Consider the following 21,385-nt stretch of genomic DNA (forward strand, 5'->3'; position numbering starts at 1 on the left):
TCATTTCTTTGTACATTCTTCTCTGTTTTTGTTTTGCTTGCTTCTCATATGTTATCTACGTAGTATATTAATATTTTATCATATGATATAATCAAAGTTATATTTTAAAATTTGATACATTGCCCAAGTGCACCTAGTTAAAGATTCCTCTTCTGCTTTTCCCATTCCCTGGTTAAGTTCAATCACAGAAAGTTACTCACTCAGGCTGCCCTAGAAAATGGCTTTATAGGTGGAGAGGACAGGATATAGTTGTGATGGAGAAATGAGGACAAGAGACAGATCCATGACATTTGAGATGGGTGCAATAAATGACAGACAATACAATTGGTAAGATAGGAATAAGAAAAGACATAAGAGAAAGGGGCAGATAAAGTATGTGGACAAGAACTGACACGGACAGGGGGCAGTAAGAGAACTGGAAGAGAGGACAGAAAGGTAACACGGAGCAGATCAGGGGGTAAACACAAGTAAATAGGAACACAGAAAGGGGAGAGATTAGGGGGAAATGCTAATGTTGGGTTGGCACAATCACCAGGTTTTCTGCATTTTCACTTCAGTTTTGAATCCTGCTGGTTTACTGTTCAACATCAGCAAAATCAACAGGAAAACTCCCATTTAGACTGCACATTACTCTCCCTGTTTTTTTGCATTGAAAACGTATTAACCACCTAATTTATCAATAGGAGGTTTGGAAGACCATCACAAAACCACTAAGAAAACACATACAAAATCCCCCCAAAAATTAGTTGCCTCTTAGGGGTATATTAACTAATGTGTGAGTTCGATAGAAGTGGAGATGTTGCCCATAGCAACTAAACAGGTTCTACATTTCATTTATCTAACACCTTCTAGAAGATAATAGCTAGGATCAAAATATGTTATGGGGAACATCTTAGAATTTAAATTCTATTTTTTTTTTTGCTAAAACCAGCACTAGGCTTCACCCAGAAACCAGCTATATGCTGATGGCACTAGGGCTTATCCCAACAATCCAGGGCTATTGGTGTTGTGGTAATAATCATTGTTTTATGGAAAATATTACATATTTTTACTGGCAAACTGCAAGTCAGAGCATCCCTGTCATGCCCAATTTTACAGGCATTTAGGACAGATAGGGAACCCTACAGTGAGTGTCCCAGCCAACTGGAATGCTGTCCTTCACTCCAGACTGTCACTTTTGATGTTGAGGAATTCCCTATTGAGGGGATGGAAGCTGAGGTCCCTGGACTGGTGAGACGCTGAAGGCATGGGGCCTGGATATAGGACCTCCTCATCCATCAATATCAAATGTTGATGAGACCTGTCCAAAGGCATGAAGTCTAACCAACTGGGAGGTGTTCACTAGTGACCCCTCCATGTGGAATATGGGTTTGAGCTGCACCCAGCTGGCAGGTCGCGGCCCTTTGGACAGGTGTCTGACACGTTAGGAATAGAGGCAAAATAACCGGTGGCCCTGTAAGTATACTTCTACAAGAAGTATAGAGAACTGGTACTTGTATAAATATGCAGTAGATACTTGAAGTGCTACTGAGCCATGGGTTGGCACTGGCAGCTTACACTGGAAGAGTGGTAAATGACGCACAACTGCGTCAGCAGATGGTAAAACATCACACACTGGCGGAATTTACTGACACACTGCTGCTCAAGAAGTTGGCACTTGTATACGGGTTGGCACCGGCAGCTTACACTGGAGGAATGGTGAATGATGCACAACTGCATCAGCAGATGGTAAACCAATGCACACTGGTGGATTGTAATGTTGCACTGTTGCACAGAAAGGTGGTAGTTGTATCGCACACAGACAAGGTGTTAGGACACTCTGTTGCACAAACTAAGCAAACTAAGAAAACACCCAGGGATCATTAGCACCAAGAGATTCATACAACTCTGAAAAATAGCCACATACAGTATATGCATTTATCTCTTTGGAATGTGTGCAGTGGTTTAGATATTATAGGTGCAGACTGTATGGTACATATGGCCCCAAAGGTCCCTTCCGTACCTATATCTAGTGCTGCTACCTGTCAGGTGAAATCGTTAGAAAGAAGGCACCTGCACAGGAGCTGGTCAAAGCTATAGCACTGCACCAGTCTTTGCTCTCTTCTGCTCATTCTATTGCTTTTGGAATAAATCCCTGGAAAGATGGCGCTTCCGGTATCTGGTATGGGGGGCAACATGGTGGATGGACAGGCCTCTGTCTCCAGTAAAATGAATAAGAGAGCACATGCTGCTGTCTTCCTTATGTACAGTATCAGGCACAGTGTGCTCAATGATCTTCTACCAGAAATATAGGATAAGGCAAGTTCCATGTAAGTATCTGATGGTCACCTGTCAGTCTGGAAGAACAGTCACTAGGATATCATATGAAATGTCTTCCTACTAATAACCATTGTATGTTCCTGGTTTAGTACATAATCAGACATGTGTAGTATTAAATGTCTTTTATATTTGTTTTTGTTTATTTCATGGATATATTTAATTTATATAACTGATATCACAGAGTACACACATCTATGCTATATTCTTACCTGCAATGACCAGCTGTGTGCTTTTATAACTTATTAAAGTCCCATTACTGGTGGTCACCTGGCAGCAGTAATGGGAGTGATGATAGCGGTCAGCTCTATGTATATGCAATGAGACATCTGTGGGGAAACTGACCACTGAGTAGTTATTTCTGTCTAGTTGAGCTGAGGTGTAGAGTTCATTATCATTATAAGAGCAAAGCTCACTCTCTCCTTTATACCAGGTGACTTCATGTACTGTCCCTGTGAGCTCCTGCGGGTAATGACAGGGAATAGTGATCTCTTCTCCTGGGACAGCTATCTGCTCATCCAGCTGAGATATGGACTTGTCACCTACAGAGAGAACATAATGAGCACTAATTAGCAGGGATGGGAGAATAGATCCAGTAAGTTTGAAAACTTTAGCCAAAATTCAGCCAAATTCAGTTAGTCCCAATTTGCTCGGAATTCGACAAATTATTGTCACCCACCATGAATCAGGCCAATCACAGTACTGTACAGAGCAGAAATCAGGCCAATCACAGTAGTGTACATGGCAGTAAATCAGGCCAATCACAGTAGTGTACATGGCAGTAAATCAGGTCATTCACAGTACAGTACATGGCATTAAATCAGGCTAATCACAGGACTGTACATGGCAGTAAATCAAGCCAATCACAGTACTGTACATGCAGTAATTCAAGCCAATTACAGTACTGTATAGAAAAGAGAATATGCAGCGCTGATAATAGATGCAGTTTAATATAAATATAAAAACAATACAATCATGAAAATAAAAACATATCAAAATATAATTGGTATGTGGTAATAATGTGGATCCACTGCGATAGTAGATAGAGGTCCAAATAACAACCTCATAAAGCATGCATATTATCCTATAGGCACAATTGCTGCAGCAATATACTGGATGGGCACTGATGTAATGTCTCGTAAGGTAACGTGGGATATAGTTGTAAATCCAACAATGGGAAAGATTTTACCAGCTTATGTCCAGATAAACGAGGGTCCCAAAATTAGCGATGGTATCACACCGGCGAACATCCAACGCACGGAAAGACCTCTAAAAGAGTGATGCTGGAACCAGGAATGGCGTCCCAAGTTGAGAAAACTCCAATACAGTTCCTGAATAGTGACCAAAAGATGTGTGCCTGATAGGAAGAACCTCCAACGCATTTCACTACCACCTGGTAGCTTTTCCAGGATAATATGGATAATATGCATGCTTTATGAGGTTGTTATTTGGACCTCTATCTACTATCGCAGTGGATCCACATTATTACCACATACCAATTATATTTTGATATGTTTTTATTTTCATGATTGTATTGTTTTTATATTTATATTAAACTGCATCTATTATCAGCGCTGCATATTCTCTTTTCTATATTGTTATATAGGAGGCTGACTACCTCCCCTTTTTGCAGCTGCTGGGAAAACTTCTCACCACAGCGCCCTATTTAATATCTATATAGTTCTATTCTTGCAATTACAGTACTGTACATGGTAGTAAATCAGGCCATTCAGAGTAGTGTACATGGCAGTAAATCAGGCCAATCACAGTAGTGTACAGGGCAGTAAATCAGGCCAATCACAGTACTGTACATGGCAGTAATTCAGGCCAATCACAGTAGTGTACATGACAGTAAATCAGACCAATCACAGTAGTGTACATGGCAGTAAATCAGGCCAATCACAGTACTGTACATGGCAGTAAATCAGGCCAATCACAGTACTGTACATGGCAGTAAATCAGGCCAATCACAGTACTGTACATGGCAGTAAATCAGGCCAATCACAGTACTATACATGGCAGTAAATCAGGCCAATCACAGTACTGTACATGGCAGTAAATCAGGCCAATCATAGTACTGTATATAGCAGTAAATCAGGCCAATCACAGTACTGTACATGGCAGTAAATCAGGCCAATCACAGTACTGTACATGGCAGTAAATCAGGCCAATCACAGTACTGTACATGGCAGTAAATCAGGTCAATCACAGAGCTGTACATGGCAGTAAATCAGGCCAATCACAGTAGTGTACATGGCAGTAAATCAGGCCAATCATAGTGCTGTACATGGCAGTAAATCAGGCCAATCACAGTACTGTATATGGCAGTAAATCAGGCCAATCACAGTACTGTACATGGCAGTAAATCAGGCCAATCACAGTACTGTACATGGCAGTAAATCAGGTAAATCACAGTAGTGTACATGGCAGTATATCAGGCCAATCACAGTACTGTACATGGCAGTAAATCAGGGCAATCACAGTACTGTACATGGCAGTAAATCAGGCCAATCACAGTACTGTACATGGCAGTAAATCAGGGCAATCACAGTACTGTACATGGCAGTAAATCAGGCCAATCACAGTACTGTACATGGCAGTAAATCAGGCCAAACACAGTAGTGTACATGGAAGTAAATCAGGTCAATCACAGTAGTGTACATGGAAGTAAATCAGGCCAATCACAGTAGTGTACATGGAAGTAAATCAGGCCAATCACAGTACTGTACATGGAAGTGAATCAGCAGCATTAGCAGCAAATATCCCTAGATGTATAAAAAAATTGTGTGTTTTGTCAGGTGTGCGGCCGTGTATTCCTAGGGGGCCGGGACTTGGATTTAAATAGACGACAGATGCTGACAAACTACAAACGTGAGGGTGTAGTCACTAGAGATGTGCGAGTCCGGTTCCCAGAGAACACACAACAACTACATTTTTGGGTTACGAGTCAAACTAAGTCTGAATACAGAGTCACTTTGGGGTTCCGAGTTGACCATAGTCCCGGTTCAGATCTGAAGTTAGTTCAAGACCCGGATTTAAAACCTGAACTCATATTTTTGATTGCATTTAAACATGTCTGAATAACATGATTGAAGCTGTTTTTCTTATTTATTTAAAAAAAAAAATACAGATCCAAAACCAAAACACATGAGGGTGGAATTGCCAGGGCCGGTGCTACCATTAGGCAACCTTAGGCAGCCGCCTAAGGGTGCCGGCCACTGGAGGCACCGCTGAGTGCCCACAAAGAAAAGAAATTAATGGCACAATTCATGGCTAAGTGACATATAATGAATTTGCGGCAGTGTTATGAGATACATTATGATTTTGGTCCTCTGCTGTGTGTAATATTCTGTATGGTCTATTATGAATTTGGGACTGATGCGTGGCATATTATGTATTGGAGGGAGCAGGGGCGGTTGGTGAAATGTTGCCTAGGGCGCCCGGAAACCTTGCACCGGCCCTGGATATTTGCAAGACCAAAACCAAAACACAAAGATGAATCTGGATCCAAAACCAAAACATGAGGCTCTATGTAGTTACTAACCGAGACTAAAATAGCCGCTGAAAAGTGACAAATATACTGTAGCTGCCTGTAAGTCATACTTGCCTACTTTTGAAAAGTAGTTTGAGGGAGATTATTTATAAAAGTAGCAAGCATTGGGGGTGTGGCCACCACCGCCCAAAAGGCATGTCCAGATCCACCTATGGGCCACACACACATACACACATTCACAGTAATAGAACCCCCTCACACACAGACTCACATTAATAGACCCCCCACAGACACACACACACTAACAGACCACCCCCATACACAGATTCACATTAACAGAAACCCCCCCAAACACACACACACTCTCTCTCATTTATAGATTCCCTCACCTATTCTCTCCTGCAGCTCCACTGACATCCATGGTTCTTGCTAGAGCTACAGTGAGGGTAGGGTAGGCAAGCATACTGTAAGTATCTGACTTGCTAGTGACACATCCCTGGTGCAAGTTGCACACGTTGAAAACACACCCATTTATGCAAATACCCTAAAACTACTGGAACAGTGTTTTAAAAGTCACTTAGAAACATAGAAACATAGAATTTGACGGCAGATAAGAACCACTTGGCCCATCTAGTCTGCCCCATTTTTCCCACTTTACGCTGCAGTGCCTAGGAATGGAGGCCTGCACATTAGAGATGAGTGGTTTGGATTCCTTGGAATATGGACCAACCCGAACATCAGGAATTGAAGTCAATCTGAGTGGCTGCTCGGGTCTTCCCACCAGACTGGGATTCCACTTCAAGGCAAAACACCATCTTTCTCAGGAATGCGGCTGTATGCTGCGCTTTACTCTGCTGTATATGATGTGCTGTGTCTAGACTCAGGAAAGGCTGTGCTGCTCTCTTAGTCAATGTGTATAGGGGCTACATGCAGGGCCGTAGAGAACCTGGCCAGGCCCCGGTAAAGGAGGGGGTGTATCCTAATTGAGGGAGGTGTGGGCACATTCCCTCTCCAAAAAACCCCCAAACAAATCAGTTTTGCAGCGCCGCAAAGCGCTTGGGAGGGGGTCCTGTAAGCCCCCCCAGCCTGGCGCTAAGCGGGGGGGGTGCAATCAGTGTGATCGCTCCCCCCCACAGCTATAGGAGTCTGCTCCGGCTGCCTCAGCAGCCGCGAGCAGTCCCACACTGCAGCCCAGCACACGCTGTGTGCTGAGCTGCTGGGAGGAAGCAGTGGGTGATGCCAGACCCAGGCCCCTCTGGGCCCCTCTAGCAAAATCGGGCCTGGGTAGACTGTACCTGCCCCCCCCTCTCAGCGCCTATGGCTGAATGGTGCTGTATGCTGTGCTGTGCTCTGCTGTATATAGGCTGTGCTGTTTCCAGACTCACAAGTGGCTGTGCACTCTCTTATTCAATGTGTATAAGGGGCAGGGTCATAACTAGGGTAGTGCAACCAGTGCCATGGCAGGGGGCACTATTTGGGCCTGTCAATTTTCCTGTTTATTATCACTCTCACTTGTAGCTTCCTCTTCTTTAATCCCCAGCATCTCCTGGCCTCCAGTCTCTCTTCCCTGACCCTTCCCCATGAGGCCGTGACCCTTTTTAAGGTGCACTATCTTTAGTCTTTATTTAACAAATGGAGGATGGGGGGTACCAATGCTCTCTCAGGCGCAGGGTACCAAAAAGTCTAGTTACAGGTCTCATAGGGGGTGCACACTGCTATATGCTGTACTTTGTGGCTATGCTGTGTCTCCAAATTCACAAGTGGCTGTGCTGCACTTAGTCAATGATATGATACTACTGTTCTCTCCTGGTGTATCCGAGGCACATGTACTACTGTTCTAGTGTAACCCAGGCACATATATTACTGTTCTCTCCTGGTGTAACCCAGGCACATATACTACTGTTCTCTCCTGGTGTAACCCAGGCACATATACTACTGTTCTCTCCTGGTATAAACCTGGCACATATATTACTGTTCTCTCCTGGTGTAACCCAGGCACATATACTACTGTTCTCTCCTGGTGTAAACCTGGCACATATATTACTGTTCTCTCCTGGTGTAACCAAGACACATATACTACTGTTCTCTCCTGGTGTATCCCAGGCACATATACTACTGTTCTCTCCTGGTGTAACCCAGGCACATATACTACTTTTCTCTCCTGGTGTAACCAAGGCACATATACTACTGTTCTCTCCTGGTGTATCCCAGGCACATATACTACTGTTCTCTCCTGCTGTAACCCAGGCACGTATACTACTGTTCTATCCAGCTGTAACCAAGGCACATATACAACTGTTCTCTCCTGGTGTAACCCAGACCAGCACCACAACTAGGGAGGGGCTAAAGGTGCACGTGCATCAGGTGCTGGATTTGAGATGGTGCTGAAGGGCAGACATTTGGCGGCACAGAGGCTTGTGGGGCGCGGTGGCTTGGAGGCTGCAGGTTTCATCTGCTGAAAATGGCCCATCTGCTCCACGGGAGGTTTCTGTCCTCCCTGAGCTTGCCTTAGAACTCCTGTGTTACGGTTTGACAGGTGTACCGCCCCAGTCAAACTCCCCACCTCCCACCTGCCACCTGCCCTCCAAAAATACACAACTATACAACATACAAGTATATCACGGCACTACAAACCACCTACATAAATTACAAGTAAAGAGAAAATGAAGGGCTTTTAGCCATATGTAAACTGTTTTAAACAAAAACCCAGTCCAAAATCTATGGAGAGTGAGAAATATAGATAGCCAAAAGATGAAGAGGGAGAAGATGTCTGCCACCCACTCAAGGGGGCTTCAGATGGCACCAAAACCTAGACCACCAAACAGCATCCATCCTCCCCTTATCCATATCCATTAACCTCTTCACCTCATGTAGAATGCTTTCCACCACCTCTGCTTTTTTGTCTAAGGATAACCTGACACCTGCTATCCACATGTGATATCGAACTGCTAAGCTAACTATAAAAATAGTGGTTAAATCAAATCTCCTATACCCTTTAAACACTCCATAAGCCCACTCAGGGTATCTAAACTCCAAAAGGCACAGGATGCATAAGCCCTTGAAAGTCCCTTATAAACTTTTACATTGAAAGAACACTCATGAAAAAATTATCTAAATTATCCTCCTCCCCCAGACATTCCTCATGTGTACAACAGAAGAAAAATCCAATGGCGCTACTACCTATGTACACAATGGGGGCCTAGTTGAAAATACACTCTAACTACTGACAGCTAGCCCAACCAATTTGGAAAAAACTGGATCATTCCCAAAAAACAAACCAAGAACATAGAAAATGTAAGGGCGCTAATCAATAGATAATGAGTTTAATGGTTAAAACATGAAACATGTGATGATCATGACAACACTAAAAAATCAAAAAACCACACAGAATATTACAATAAATAAATATAGCAATAAAAAATAACAAGATAAAATGAGGCTGCCTAATGATATAAACACAGATATCAGTGTGCACCGTGCAAAAAATATACAGTATTATATAGCATAAATATTGTATAGGCTCCTATGGAGCATAGTTCAATGCTGTTTAGCAATCATAGGGCATAAGAAAAAATGATAAATCCAGTTGTCACAAATGTGATTCCATCCCGAAGGAGATATAAACTAAATGTTATTTGGAAAAACTCTGTATTCCGTGGTTCAACTCCCAAATGTAGTCAGTATGAATATAGGCCCTCATTCAGAGCCGTACGCTCTGAGCAGAGCGCACGCTCTGAATGAGGGCCGTCCTCCATAACTATGGAGCATCCTCCTGGATGCTTGTATAGCTGTGGGTCACCACCCACAGCCTATACGAGCGTGCAGTTTGATGGCCGCGATGGTCGTGACCATCGTGACCATCGAAACTGCGAGCCGGAGCCTGCGGTTGAGGTTTTCAACCGCAAGGCCCGGAGTGATTTTGGCTCTATCAGAGCCAAAATCACTCCCACTGACATCACTAGTGATGTCAGTGGGCCGGCTTCTGACGGGAGGTGTTCCAATGGGAACGCCCCCGTCAGGGAGGCACGCCCCCGGCACGCCCACCAAAGGGGGCGTGCTGTCAATCAACATCGACAGCACGCCCCCTTTGATCAGACACAACGAGCGAAGGAAAGTCCTTCGCTCGTCGCGTCTGGTGCATGCGCACGACGGAGCTCCCTCCGTCATGCGCATGCTCAGTGCAGACCATCGACCCACTTGCGAGCGGACAGCTGCTCGCGAGTGGGTCTGAATCAGGCCCATAGTCTCTTATTCTGCTAATGAGCAGCAATTCCACTCTCCCACAGAGGGAAAAAAAGAAACTTTGTATGCGTCCAATTGAAACACTGTATATTGGGCTATAGAGTCTTTAGAATAGGTTTCCAGTAGTGATTTTAACATGCATGTTTGCTGAATATTTTATATGTACATATACCACTCTTTTTATATATATAAATCACCACAGTGATATCCCTTATATCAAAGCGCGGTGCTGCATGGCAGGTGCACAAGCCAGCAGTAATGTTACCATTCACTGTATCCTTCTCAGATGCAGCAGGGAGGTACACTCGTGGCAAACGGAAACCCAGAGACTCGTAGCCTTGTCAGCAGGTGAGCACTCCTCACGTGTGCAAACACGATCATTGGTACTTTTAAACTTGAGATTACCCTTCACGTAAAGCTTCCCATGTAAGGAAAGCCAGGCAATGTCCCTGAACTTCAGTGGGGTCCCCTGAGAATTAATCAGGGATAACCCATCTGAGCAAACACTGCCCAGGCAGTCCCTTAACAACAGCGTAACAAAGAAGTGGGTCTGCAAAATTCTTCTCTCCAACTCCCTTCTGGGGAAGATTTTGACTTCACCCGCCTCCAGGCCCAAACGCCTTGTCATCTTCAAGCAAATGGTGACATAGATCGGGAAGTAGCCACACAAGGCATGAAAGTTTTTCACTTGGCCACCGTCAACCCAGAGCTCAAGGAAGGGAAGCACCCAGGCCCAAAAGCTATCTAGCCATCGAGGGGGAGCATCTATAAATAACTCCCATGGTTATGTTTTATAAAAGTAGTAGACAAAAACACCACAGGGTTGACCATACTTAGGCCAACCTGTTCACTCGACATGTAGGTAATTCCCCTTTTGAGTGGATTCATTCTATTCACCCATAATATTAGGAAGAATGAAGAGTTCATCCTGGTCCACAAAGACTCTGGCAAGAAGGACACATACTGTAGCTGACATAAAGAAACTGTTACGGCTCAGCGCTAGCAATGGGGAATAGTCCTGCACAGCCTTGAAGGCTGGAATATCTTGGCTGTATGTGGCCGTGTAGTTGCCTTGAAGGTTGGAGGTGTTAGGACAGAATGTGGCTTATGAGCCAATTGATTGTGATGCAGCCTTTGGGCCAGTAGCAGCCTCTGGGATGGATGGGTCTGTGGGCCAGTAAGTTGTGAAGCAGACTTTGGGCCAGTTACAGCCTCTGGGCTAAATGTGGCCTGTGGGCCAGTAAGTTGTGATGTGGCCTTTGGGCCGGTAGCAGCATCTGGGCTGACTGAGGCCTTTGGCCAATAAGTTGTGATGCGCCTTTGGACCGGTAGCAGCCTTTGGGCTGGTTGAGGCCTGTGGGCCAATAAGTTGTGATGCAGCCTTTGGGCCAGTAGCAAACTCTGGGCTGAGTTGCTGCCCTGGCAGGATGTGGCCCCTTGGCCAAGATACTTTCACTAAGAGGTGTAGCAACCTTTGGGCTGAGTGGCAGCCTTGAGGACTGAAAGCCTTGGCTGGAAGAGGCTGAGGTGTGCACAGTGCCGCAGAGATGACACCAGCAGTTGTAAACAGGGTTGCGTATACAGTACTCTGAGGTGCGCTTAATGCCACCGAGATGACACCAGTGGTTGTACACAGGGTTGCGTACACAGGATGCTGAGGTGCACTTTATGCCTCCGGTATGACATGCGACAGTACACAGGATTGCGTACTCTGATGTGTGGCCTGTGTCGCCAGGCTGACATGAGCCACAGGATGCTGCACCCCCCTACAGTGCCATTCTAAATCCTCCTTTATGAAGGGATCAATTGTGAAGACATATAGAAGGGGGCTCAAAAGGCATCCCTGATGGACACCCGAGTTAACTGTGAAAGCAGGGCCTACCCAGCCGTTGACTAGTGGGAAGCTCTTGGCCTGACTATAAATGACTCGCAGCCAATCTACCACCCACACAGGAAGACCATACCATTCTAGCACAGCCCACAAATACTGATGATTCACTCAATCAAAAGCTTTGGACTGATACCATGCAAGCAAATACTTCCCCCACTTTTCAGCACAACATCATTCCACAGCCTCCCGGAATACCAAGGACAGCACTAAAGGTGCTACAGCCTTTCATGGTGCAATGCTGAGACGGAGAATGCAACAGCCTGGAAATTTCCATCAGCCGATTGAAAAGCACCTTTACCAGAGTCTTTCTGTCTGCATTGAAAAGAGTGATGGGGTGCCAGTTCTCAATTTGAGCTGGATCCTTACTGTTTGATAATAATATAAGGGCAGAGGTTCTCATAGAGGGAGGGAGAAATCCCTCTCCCTTGCTTTCATTAAAAACCTCTACGAGATGAGGAGCCATGAGTTCAAAAAACACTTTAAAGAAATCAGATGTTAATCCTTCTGGGCCTGGAGTCTTCTTCATAGACAAACTGTCTATGTCTTTCTTGACTTCTTCCACCGTTACATCATTACCTATAGAATCAATAGAGGGACCAAGCCCCACAAGCCCAGGTGTCTCCCTGTGGAAAAGCTCCATCCTCTCTCTGATAAGTGGCCGTTCAGATAAAAGTTCAGAGTAGGAGCACCCAATGACTCCCAAGATACCCTCCTTATCCTTACGAAGAGTACCCCGGTCATCATACAGGCCCCAGACCTCCTTCAGATTGGTCGATTTTCCGCAACTCAGGCAGGGATCAGGTCAGTGGTATTTCCCATAATCCCTATCCAGAATTAAAGATGACAAACCACTGTATTGGTATTCCTTCATCTAAGCCTTCACTTAGGAGATTTCCCCACTATCTACATGGTCACAGATCAAGAGATCAAGTTTCCTTCTCAAGCTCTGGTAGACGCACCTTTTTGACAAGTTTTTCTTGGCTACCAGCCTTTGGAAAAACATTGGGTCCTCTTTTTACACTCCTCCCACCACTCATATCTACTCTAGCCAGCCTCCAGATGTGTCTCTTGTAATTGAAAAAAAGTATTTAAAAGGACTGTCTGACTCTCTCTCCCTTTAAGAGCTTGGGATTCAAACACCAAAGGCCCTGCCTTTTCTGAGTGGTTTCTCAGGCATTTAAAGAAACAGTCTGGAAAATGTGATTAGAAAACTCTACTGGCAGGAGGCAAAGATTCCAAGGACTCCTTAACAAAAATCGTATATACCCAAGACCTACCGCAATGATAAGTGTAACCCTTGAGGTCTGGGAAATGGTGAATGTGCACATCCACCAGACTCTCAAATCATGTTAACTAAAAAGTTGGAATCATAACCCAGGGTTGCTCTGGTGTCTCCTCTGTCTTTAGACCTAATGACGGTGTTAAAATCACCTCCATAGACAATCTGCTGGGCTGTAAAAAGAAACGGCTTTATCTCTCTAAAAATACATTTCCTGTCCCATTTTGACTGGGGCCCATAGATGTTGATTAGTCTCAGGTCATGTCCTCTCAGGTTGACATCCAGAACCATGCACCTACCTACCTGTAACTCTATAATCCTGTGCAAGGTTACCATACTGGTAAAAAGCACCAGCAACCCAGTGTATGGCTCAGCTGCAAGGAACCAGAAAGATGGCCTCCTCCTCCACTGGGATTTGGCCCGATGAAGTGTGACCAAATCACCCACCCTGGTCTCTTGCAAAAATAAAAAATTGACATCAAGCATTTCGAAAAAATTAGAGGCAAAAAAATTAGCACATTCAGAAAGCATGGAGGCCACATTAATGGTGGCACATCATATAGGCTAGGGATCCATGGTTCTTGGATTATAGAGGTAGGACCCATTCATTTTCTCTTTACTTGTTTCTCACTATCCTCATCAGAAAACCATAACCATTGACACTACAATCACATCATCACTCTTTAACACAACCTCATTCCCAACACCCTTCACCACCCCACACCCATCACTTGAAACCAGTGTAGTTATCCCACAATGTGGGCCCTTGGGCCCTACTATAACCGAGACCTCCCTGGAATCAAGAACATGGCCATCCACATCCATCACCGGGGAGGATACGGATCAGGAGGCTTAGGATTAGTTCCATCTCAATCACCCCTATCCTCTTTAGCCTTATGGGGCAACAACAGAGACATAGCGAGGGAATCTGGGCCTACCAACCCTTCACTGGGAGTTTCCTCCACCACCATTGACTGAGGGTTCTCATCATTCCCACTCCAATGTACAGCACTCCCTTCCTCCAAAAGGGACTCTAATACCACACTCAATTATGTCCCTGCTGGGTCCCATTCGAGTTCCCCCAGAGGGGACAGGTTTTTTGTTTTGGGCTCAATATGTGCAGCCACTTCCCCAAATGACACTTTAGACTGTTATTTTTACTTTTTTCTTAGGAGTATGGGTACAAAAACCAATTTTTTTCCACCCACCATAACTACCTCCCCCTCCCCTTCCTCATCTGACTATATAAGGACATGAAAGTTATTTGAACACAGGATCACATTTTCCTTAGACTTTGTCTTCCCAAGGTCTGAAAGGAAGTTTTGCCCCCTGCACTTTGGATTTTTATGTTCACTCCTTTCCTGTAACTCTCTGAGCATGTTCTCAACTTGTATCACCTCCAACATGCTATTATCTCCTATATGTTCTGGAACATTATTCACCACTGTCTCCATCATTGTGTGATGCATTGGGGCACCTGCTATACAGGTGTCGTTCCTCACCACATAAGTTGCAATGCACCTTTTTACATTCTCTTAAGCTATGCCCAACTTGGCCACAAAGAGCACATTTTACAACAGTACAATCATTGCTCATGTGGGAGAAGTCACCGCATTTATGACAGGTTCTTGGCTGCCCAGGATAGAAACATTGTAATCTGTCCCTACCAATGTAGGTAACCAAGGGGATATGCCTTGTTTCTTTCCCTACTAAATTCAGTCTGACAAATACAGCATACACTCCCACCCATACACCCTTGGTGTTATCGATTTTGTCAATACGGGAAAGCACCTTACAGAACCTAGATAGCCAGAATATAATATCAGCTTGACATAGGGACTCATTGTGCACTAGACTGTGGCCTTGACTCTATATTTGTCTAATAAAATTTATAAGGCTCTTAATTTAGGTAATTCCCATTGAGAAGAAAAGGCTTGAAGACCATTGAAAGACAGGAAACTGACATCAAAATCACGGGTTTTTACACACGCATAAATCCATGGCTTTGAACCCCAGAGGAAAAAATCATATCATGAAAATGGCCTTATTGGGGACCTCCCACTCCACCACCCACCTGAACTGGATGACATTTATTTTCTTTATTGGTTGGCCACCGCTTGGCCCGGGACAAGGACCACTATTACCTGAGCCAGCATTACCCACTGCTCTGGCATAAGATACAGGACCAGGCCTAATAACATTTGAGGTGCAGCAGGTATAGACATAGCACCTTGTTGCCTATTATATTTATTAGCATTCTACCCAGCAGCATCAGTTTTTGCAAGTCTTTCCTGATTAGACTTACAGTAATCCAATTCACAGCTGCCAGAGCCCTGGAGGGCATGTCAATATTTCCCCATATAGTGTCCACCAGCTCCTGCTGCTCAGGGGTTAAACTGGCTCTGTCTAATGCAGGGAGTCCCTGAGCCAGTCCCCCTGTAGACATAGACTTGAGGTTAAAACCCGTTGCTGTAGACCTCCCCAGGTGGATCCATTCCTCCCTGGGAGGCCTCCCAGGAAACAGTGCAGGCTCACAAGCACAGGTCTGCCCCTGGTGGAAGCCAGGCACATATACTACTGTTTTTCTCCTGGTGTAACCCAGACACATATAATATAAAGTATATTAGTTTGTGTAACAGTCATAGGGGGTGTCAGCCCTATGGAACTGCCATCCCTGCATGCATTGAAATTGAAAATCTTTTTAAAATTACTTTCATTATTGCTCTTGAGCTACGTTTTTGGCCATTTATAATAGTTGAATAGATATTTCCATATCAAGAAGAAAAACAGATGCATATACTGTACTGTTTCTCTTTCCAGGAGTTAAACAGTGGCATATGGTAGCCTTGCTGAGCTGAGATGCCATGACATTGATAAGGTGAAGCTACACCCAGTATGGGCATTGGAGCCAAGAGGGAGTGAGAGTGAGTACGAAATACCCGGGCATAGGCTTGGTGGAGGGGCCTGGTCCCCTCCCTCAGCAGAAGCATCTCTCCCCAGATGACATGGGCTGCAGTGAGGCCAGGGGAAAGTATGAGCCACAGGTGAGGCACAGTCTTCTCTGCCTGTGCAGGGAGGGAGCGATTACACTGATCATGCCCACCCTGGATTTGCCCCTGGTTAGAGTTTTCTAAGGGGGGAATGGTCATGCCTCCTGCAGTTAGGCCACACCCACTGAAAAGTACCTGGGCCTGACCCAGCTCTCTACGGGCCTGGGCATGGCACACAGAAGACAAACTGTAGACTTACCTGGAGAAGAAGGATGTCACTGGAACCGAAGCTGGAAGCTGGCTGATGTAGATGACATTTCTATTTAACTTTGGTGATATTGAATATGCAAAGACTTAAGCTTAGCCAATCAGGGGGCAGCACTTTGAAATTGAAGTTGCCTGTAAACTAATCTCAGAGTGTGAAATTATTTAAAAAAAAGGAGTTTTGGATCCTTGGTTAAATGATAACCAGCACTAGGTCTTTAATCCTAGGCTTAAAAAATTGGGTACACAAAGGGCCTGATTCATACCCGGTCACAGGCGCTGAGCGCTCGCAACCGGGTTGATGGTGGACCAGAGTGCATGCACACGATGGAGCCAGCTCCGTTGTGCGCATGCGCGAGACTCGGATAGCGACGGGCAATCCGTCGCTCTGGGTCTCACACCAAAGGGGGCGTGCTGTCGATGTTGAGTGATAGCACGCCTCCTTTGTGGGCGGGGCGGGGGGTGGCTGCCCAAATGGAGGCGTTCCCAATGGGAGCTGTTTGAGCCGAAAGTTCTCTGGGGCTTGCGGCCACGAGACCCTACCACAAGGCTCTTGTCGCAAGCCCGATGGTCATGATGGTCTTGACCATCGCGACCATCATTCTGGCTGCTCGCATTAGCTGTAGGTGGCAATCCACAGCAATGCGAGTGGCCAGGAGGCCGCTCTATAAAAAAAAAATAGGCCGTGATTCAGAGCGAGCGCTCTTTCAGAGCGTCCGGCTCTGAATCAGGGCCAAAGAGTATTAGATCCTCCTGAGTTATTTATTAACCAGAAGTATAGTAGGCTTACCAGGCATGGCTGGGGGCACTGTAGCAGGAGATACATGCAGCATTAAGTCCCCCGTCATAGTGCCAAACATCGATGAGCAGGCAGGGCGGGACACCTTGGTGGCCCCTACACTGCTGCAAGTATTGGCTGGAACCTGTCCACTCTGTCCTTTTCCGGGCTGGTGCCCAACAGCATTACTCACACAACACACTCCCACACTCACTGACAGACAGGTGGACCCAATGGACTATGGAAGCCCCGCCCCCGATGTCATAATACCGATGTTTGCATGTGTATGGGAAGGGGACGGGGCCTAATGCTGGAAGTACCCAACCCCATCAGAAAGCTGATGCAGCTGCTGCAACAGGTACTGTGTGCAAGCTCTCTATCCAACTCTCTCCATCTCTTTTTCCCCTGCCCCTTCATCTCCCTCCCCTTCTCTCTCTCTCTCTCTCTGTCCTCTTATCCCTCTTTCTTCCTCTCCCAACTTACCTTTGTCTCTCCTCTTCCTCCCTCTCTCTCTCCCTCTATCTCACTCCATATCCTTCACTCCCTTTCTCCTTCTGACACCTCCTCACTGTCTCTTCCCCCTCTCTCTGTCTCTCTCTCTTTGTCACTCTCTCCCTTCCTCCTTCCCTCTCTCTCTTTGTCTCCCTCCCTGTCCCTTCCTCGCTCCCCTCTCTCTCTCTCTCTCTCTCTATATATATATATATATATATATATATATATATATATGGGGTGTGCACCGGCCCTATTTCGTGTTTTAGTTTTGGATCTGGATATTTCTTCATGTTTTGGATCTGGATTGGTTTTGCCAAAACCACCCTTCCGTGTTTTGGGTTTTGAATCTGTATTTTTTTGGAAAATAGCATAAAAACAGCTAAAATCACAGAATTTTTTTTTGTTCCTATGCTATTATTAAACTCAAAAACATTAATTTCCACTCATTTCCAGTCTATTCTGAACACCTCACACCTCACAATATTGTCTTTAGGCCAAAAGGTTGCACTGAGGCAGCTGGATGACTATTGTATGCTAAGCGACAAAAGTTGGTGGCACAAGCATGTGGCCCATCTAGGAGTGGCACTGCAGTGGAAGACAGGATGGCAATTTATAAAACTAGGCCCCAAAGAGTAGATACTGCAAAGAACAAAAAGAGGTGCAAGATGTAATTGCCCTTGGGCCCTCCCACCCACCCTTATGTTGTATAAACAGGACGTGCACACTTTAACAAACCAAACATTTCAGCGACTGTGGCTGAAATGATTGGTTCATTTGGGCCCCCACAAAAAAAGATGGCAATTAATCAGTCCCTGCACAAACTGGCTCTACAGAGGCAAGATGTCGCCTCATCCTCCTCATCCACCACTTCCTTTCCCTCTTCAGAGTTGTGTACATCCTCATCCTCACAGAGTATTAATTTGTCCCGCTGGAATCCACCACCACAGGTCCATCTGTACTTTCTGGAGGCTTGTCTTCCTGGAAGAATTGATAATTCATTTTGATGAACATCATCTCCACATTTTGTGGAAGCAACCTCCTACGCCTTTTGCTGACAAGGTTCGCGGCCGCACTAAAAACTCTTTTGGAGTACACACTGGAGGGAGGTCAACTTAGGTAAAATAGAGCCAGTTTGTACAGGGGCCTCCAAATTGCTTCTCTTTCCTGCCAGTACAGGTACGGACTAACATGCCTACTTGGATGCTGTCACCGATGTAATCCTCCACCATTCTGTCAATGGTGACAGTATCATATACAGTGACAGTAGACATGTCAGAAATTGTTGGAAGGTCCTTCAGTCCAGACCAGATGTCCAAACTTGGTCCTGCCTGCCCTGCATCACTGCCAGCATTCCTTAGGATATCTAAGTTGTTTCCTGCCAGCACCAGTTGCTGGAGAAAATGAAGAAGGAGCTGTTGACGTGCCACGTTCCGCTTCAGCTGACAGTGTTTTCACCAGCAGGTCTTTGTACCTCTGCAGGCTTTTGTCTGCCGGAATGAGAGAAACCACATAGGCTTTAAACCTAGGATTGAGCACGTTGGCCAAAATGTAGTGGTCTGATTTCAACAGGTTGACCACCCTGGAATCCTGGCAAAGCGAATATAAGGGCTTCATCCACAAGTCCCACATACAGAGTGGAATCCCTCTGTCTTAGCTCACTTTCTCTAGCTGCTTCTGCAAAAGCCTGATGAGGGAAATGACCTGACTAAAACTGGCAGTGTCTGAACTGATTTCATGTGTGACAAGTTCGAAGGGCTGGTGAACCTTGCAAAACATGGAAATTATTCTCCACTGTACTTGAGTCAGGTGCAAACCCCCTCCTTTGCCTATGCCATAGGTGGATGTATTGGCTTGAATGGCCTTTTGCTGCTCCTCCATCCTCTGAAGCATTTAGAGGGTTGAGTTCCACCATGTCACAACCTCTTGCTTCAGGTGATGGCAGGGCAGGTTCAAGAGTATTTGCTGGTGCTCAAGTCTTTGGCACGCAGTTGCTGAATGGTGAAAGTGGCCCCGAAACTTTTCGTCCCACCCAAAGCGTGTCCTGCACACCCCTGTCGTTTTTCAGAAAATTCTGCACCACCAAATTTATTGTGTGAGCAAAACATGGGACATGCTGGAATTTGTCCAGATGTAATGCCCACACAATATTGGTTGCATTGTCAGATATCACAAATCCCCAGGAGAGTCTAAGTGGGATAAGCCATTGGGTGATGATTTCCCTCAGTTTCTCTAAGAGGTTGTTGGGTGTGTGCCTCTTACTGAAACTGGTGATACACAGCGTAGCCTGCCTTGGAACGAGCTGGCATTTCTGAGATGCTGCTGTTGTTGCTGCGTAAGGAGATACATATACCCACTGGGCTGTCACAGTCATATAGTCCTTAGTCTGCCCTGTTCCACTTGTCCACATGTCCGTGGTTAAGTGGACATTGGGTACAACTGAATTTTTTAGGACACTGATGACACTTTTTCTAACATCTCTGTACATTCTCGGTATCGCCTGCCTAGTGAAGTGGAATCTAGTCAGTATTTGGTACCGGGCACATGCTACCTCCATCAATTGTCTAAATCCCACAGCACTAATGGCGGATACCAGACGCATGTCTAACACCAACATACTGTAGCTGCTAAGGTATTAGTTATCCCCTTTGCAACAGGATGACTGCTGTCATACTTCATCCTCCTGTCAATGGACTGTTGGATTGTCAATTGCTTAGTAAAAGAAGTAGTGGTGTTCCAACTTCCTCTCTGGGATGATGAATGACTCCCAGCAGCAACAGCAGCAGTGGCAGCAGTAGGCGTAGCAATGCAGGATCCTCCGGAGGAATCCCAGATAGGAGAGGAGTCAGTCATGCAAGTGACATGGCCTGCAGGACTACTTCCGATCCTGACTGAGGAGGAAATTGACGAGGAGGGAGTTGACGGTGTGGTTTGCAGGCACTTGGATACAACAGGACAAAGGGATTTAGGTGCCCCTGGACTACTTAGCCACAGTTTCTGAACTTGACAGTAACTTTTTATGAACACGCTGCAGGTGACGTATAAGGGAGGATGTTCTTAGGTGGTTAACATCCTTACCCCTACTTATTACACCTTTACATACGCAACATATGGCAAGATAGTTGTCCAGATTTGGATAGAAATATTTCCAGACCAAAGAGGTGGAATGTTTGGTCTTCTGCCCAGACATGACCACAATGGGCTTTTTCATCCCATGGACAACAACTGTCTCCCCCGGTGCCTGATTTAAACAAACCAACTCACCATCAGAATCCTCGTTAACTTCCTCCTCAGCGCCAGTTACAATATCCTCATCCTATTGTACTTCAACAGTGACATCTTCAATTTGAATATCAGCAAGTGGACTGTGGGTGCTCCTTCCAGCACTTGCACAGGGCGTGCAAATGGTGGAAGGAGCCACCTCTTCCAATCCAGTGCTGGGAAGGTCAGGCATCGCAACTGCCGCTACACTTGGACTCTTCTTGGGAATTTGTGATATCTTCTTAGAACGCACAGTTCTTTGCTGTGCTTTTGTCAGCTTAACTCATTTCATTTTTCTAGCGGGAGGAGGAGGGCTTTCATCATCATTTGCAGCTGAACCACTAGTCATGCACATAGGGAATGACCTTAGCCGTTCCTTGCC

General features: G+C 45.5%; 1 protein-coding gene across 1 annotated transcript in view; it reads right to left on the reverse strand.

Moving 5' to 3' along the window:
• LOC148506844 (uncharacterized) overlaps positions 1-21,385 on the reverse strand; it is a 43,849-nt gene that overhangs the window by 20,291 nt on the left and 2,173 nt on the right. The window contains exons 2-4 of the mRNA XM_088446090.1: positions 12,241-12,518; positions 10,415-10,520; positions 2,529-2,858 (exon numbers count right to left, since the gene is read on the reverse strand). Coding sequence (XP_088302216.1) covers positions 2,529-2,858; positions 10,415-10,520; positions 12,241-12,518 — 714 coding nt within the window. The remainder of the gene's footprint in view (positions 1-2,528; positions 2,859-10,414; positions 10,521-12,240; positions 12,519-21,385) is intronic.

Source organism: Taudactylus pleione, unplaced genomic scaffold, assembly GCF_031769625.1.
Source record: "Taudactylus pleione unplaced genomic scaffold, aTauple2 ptg000393l, whole genome shotgun sequence".
Taxonomy (NCBI): domain Eukaryota; kingdom Metazoa; phylum Chordata; class Amphibia; order Anura; family Myobatrachidae; genus Taudactylus; species Taudactylus pleione.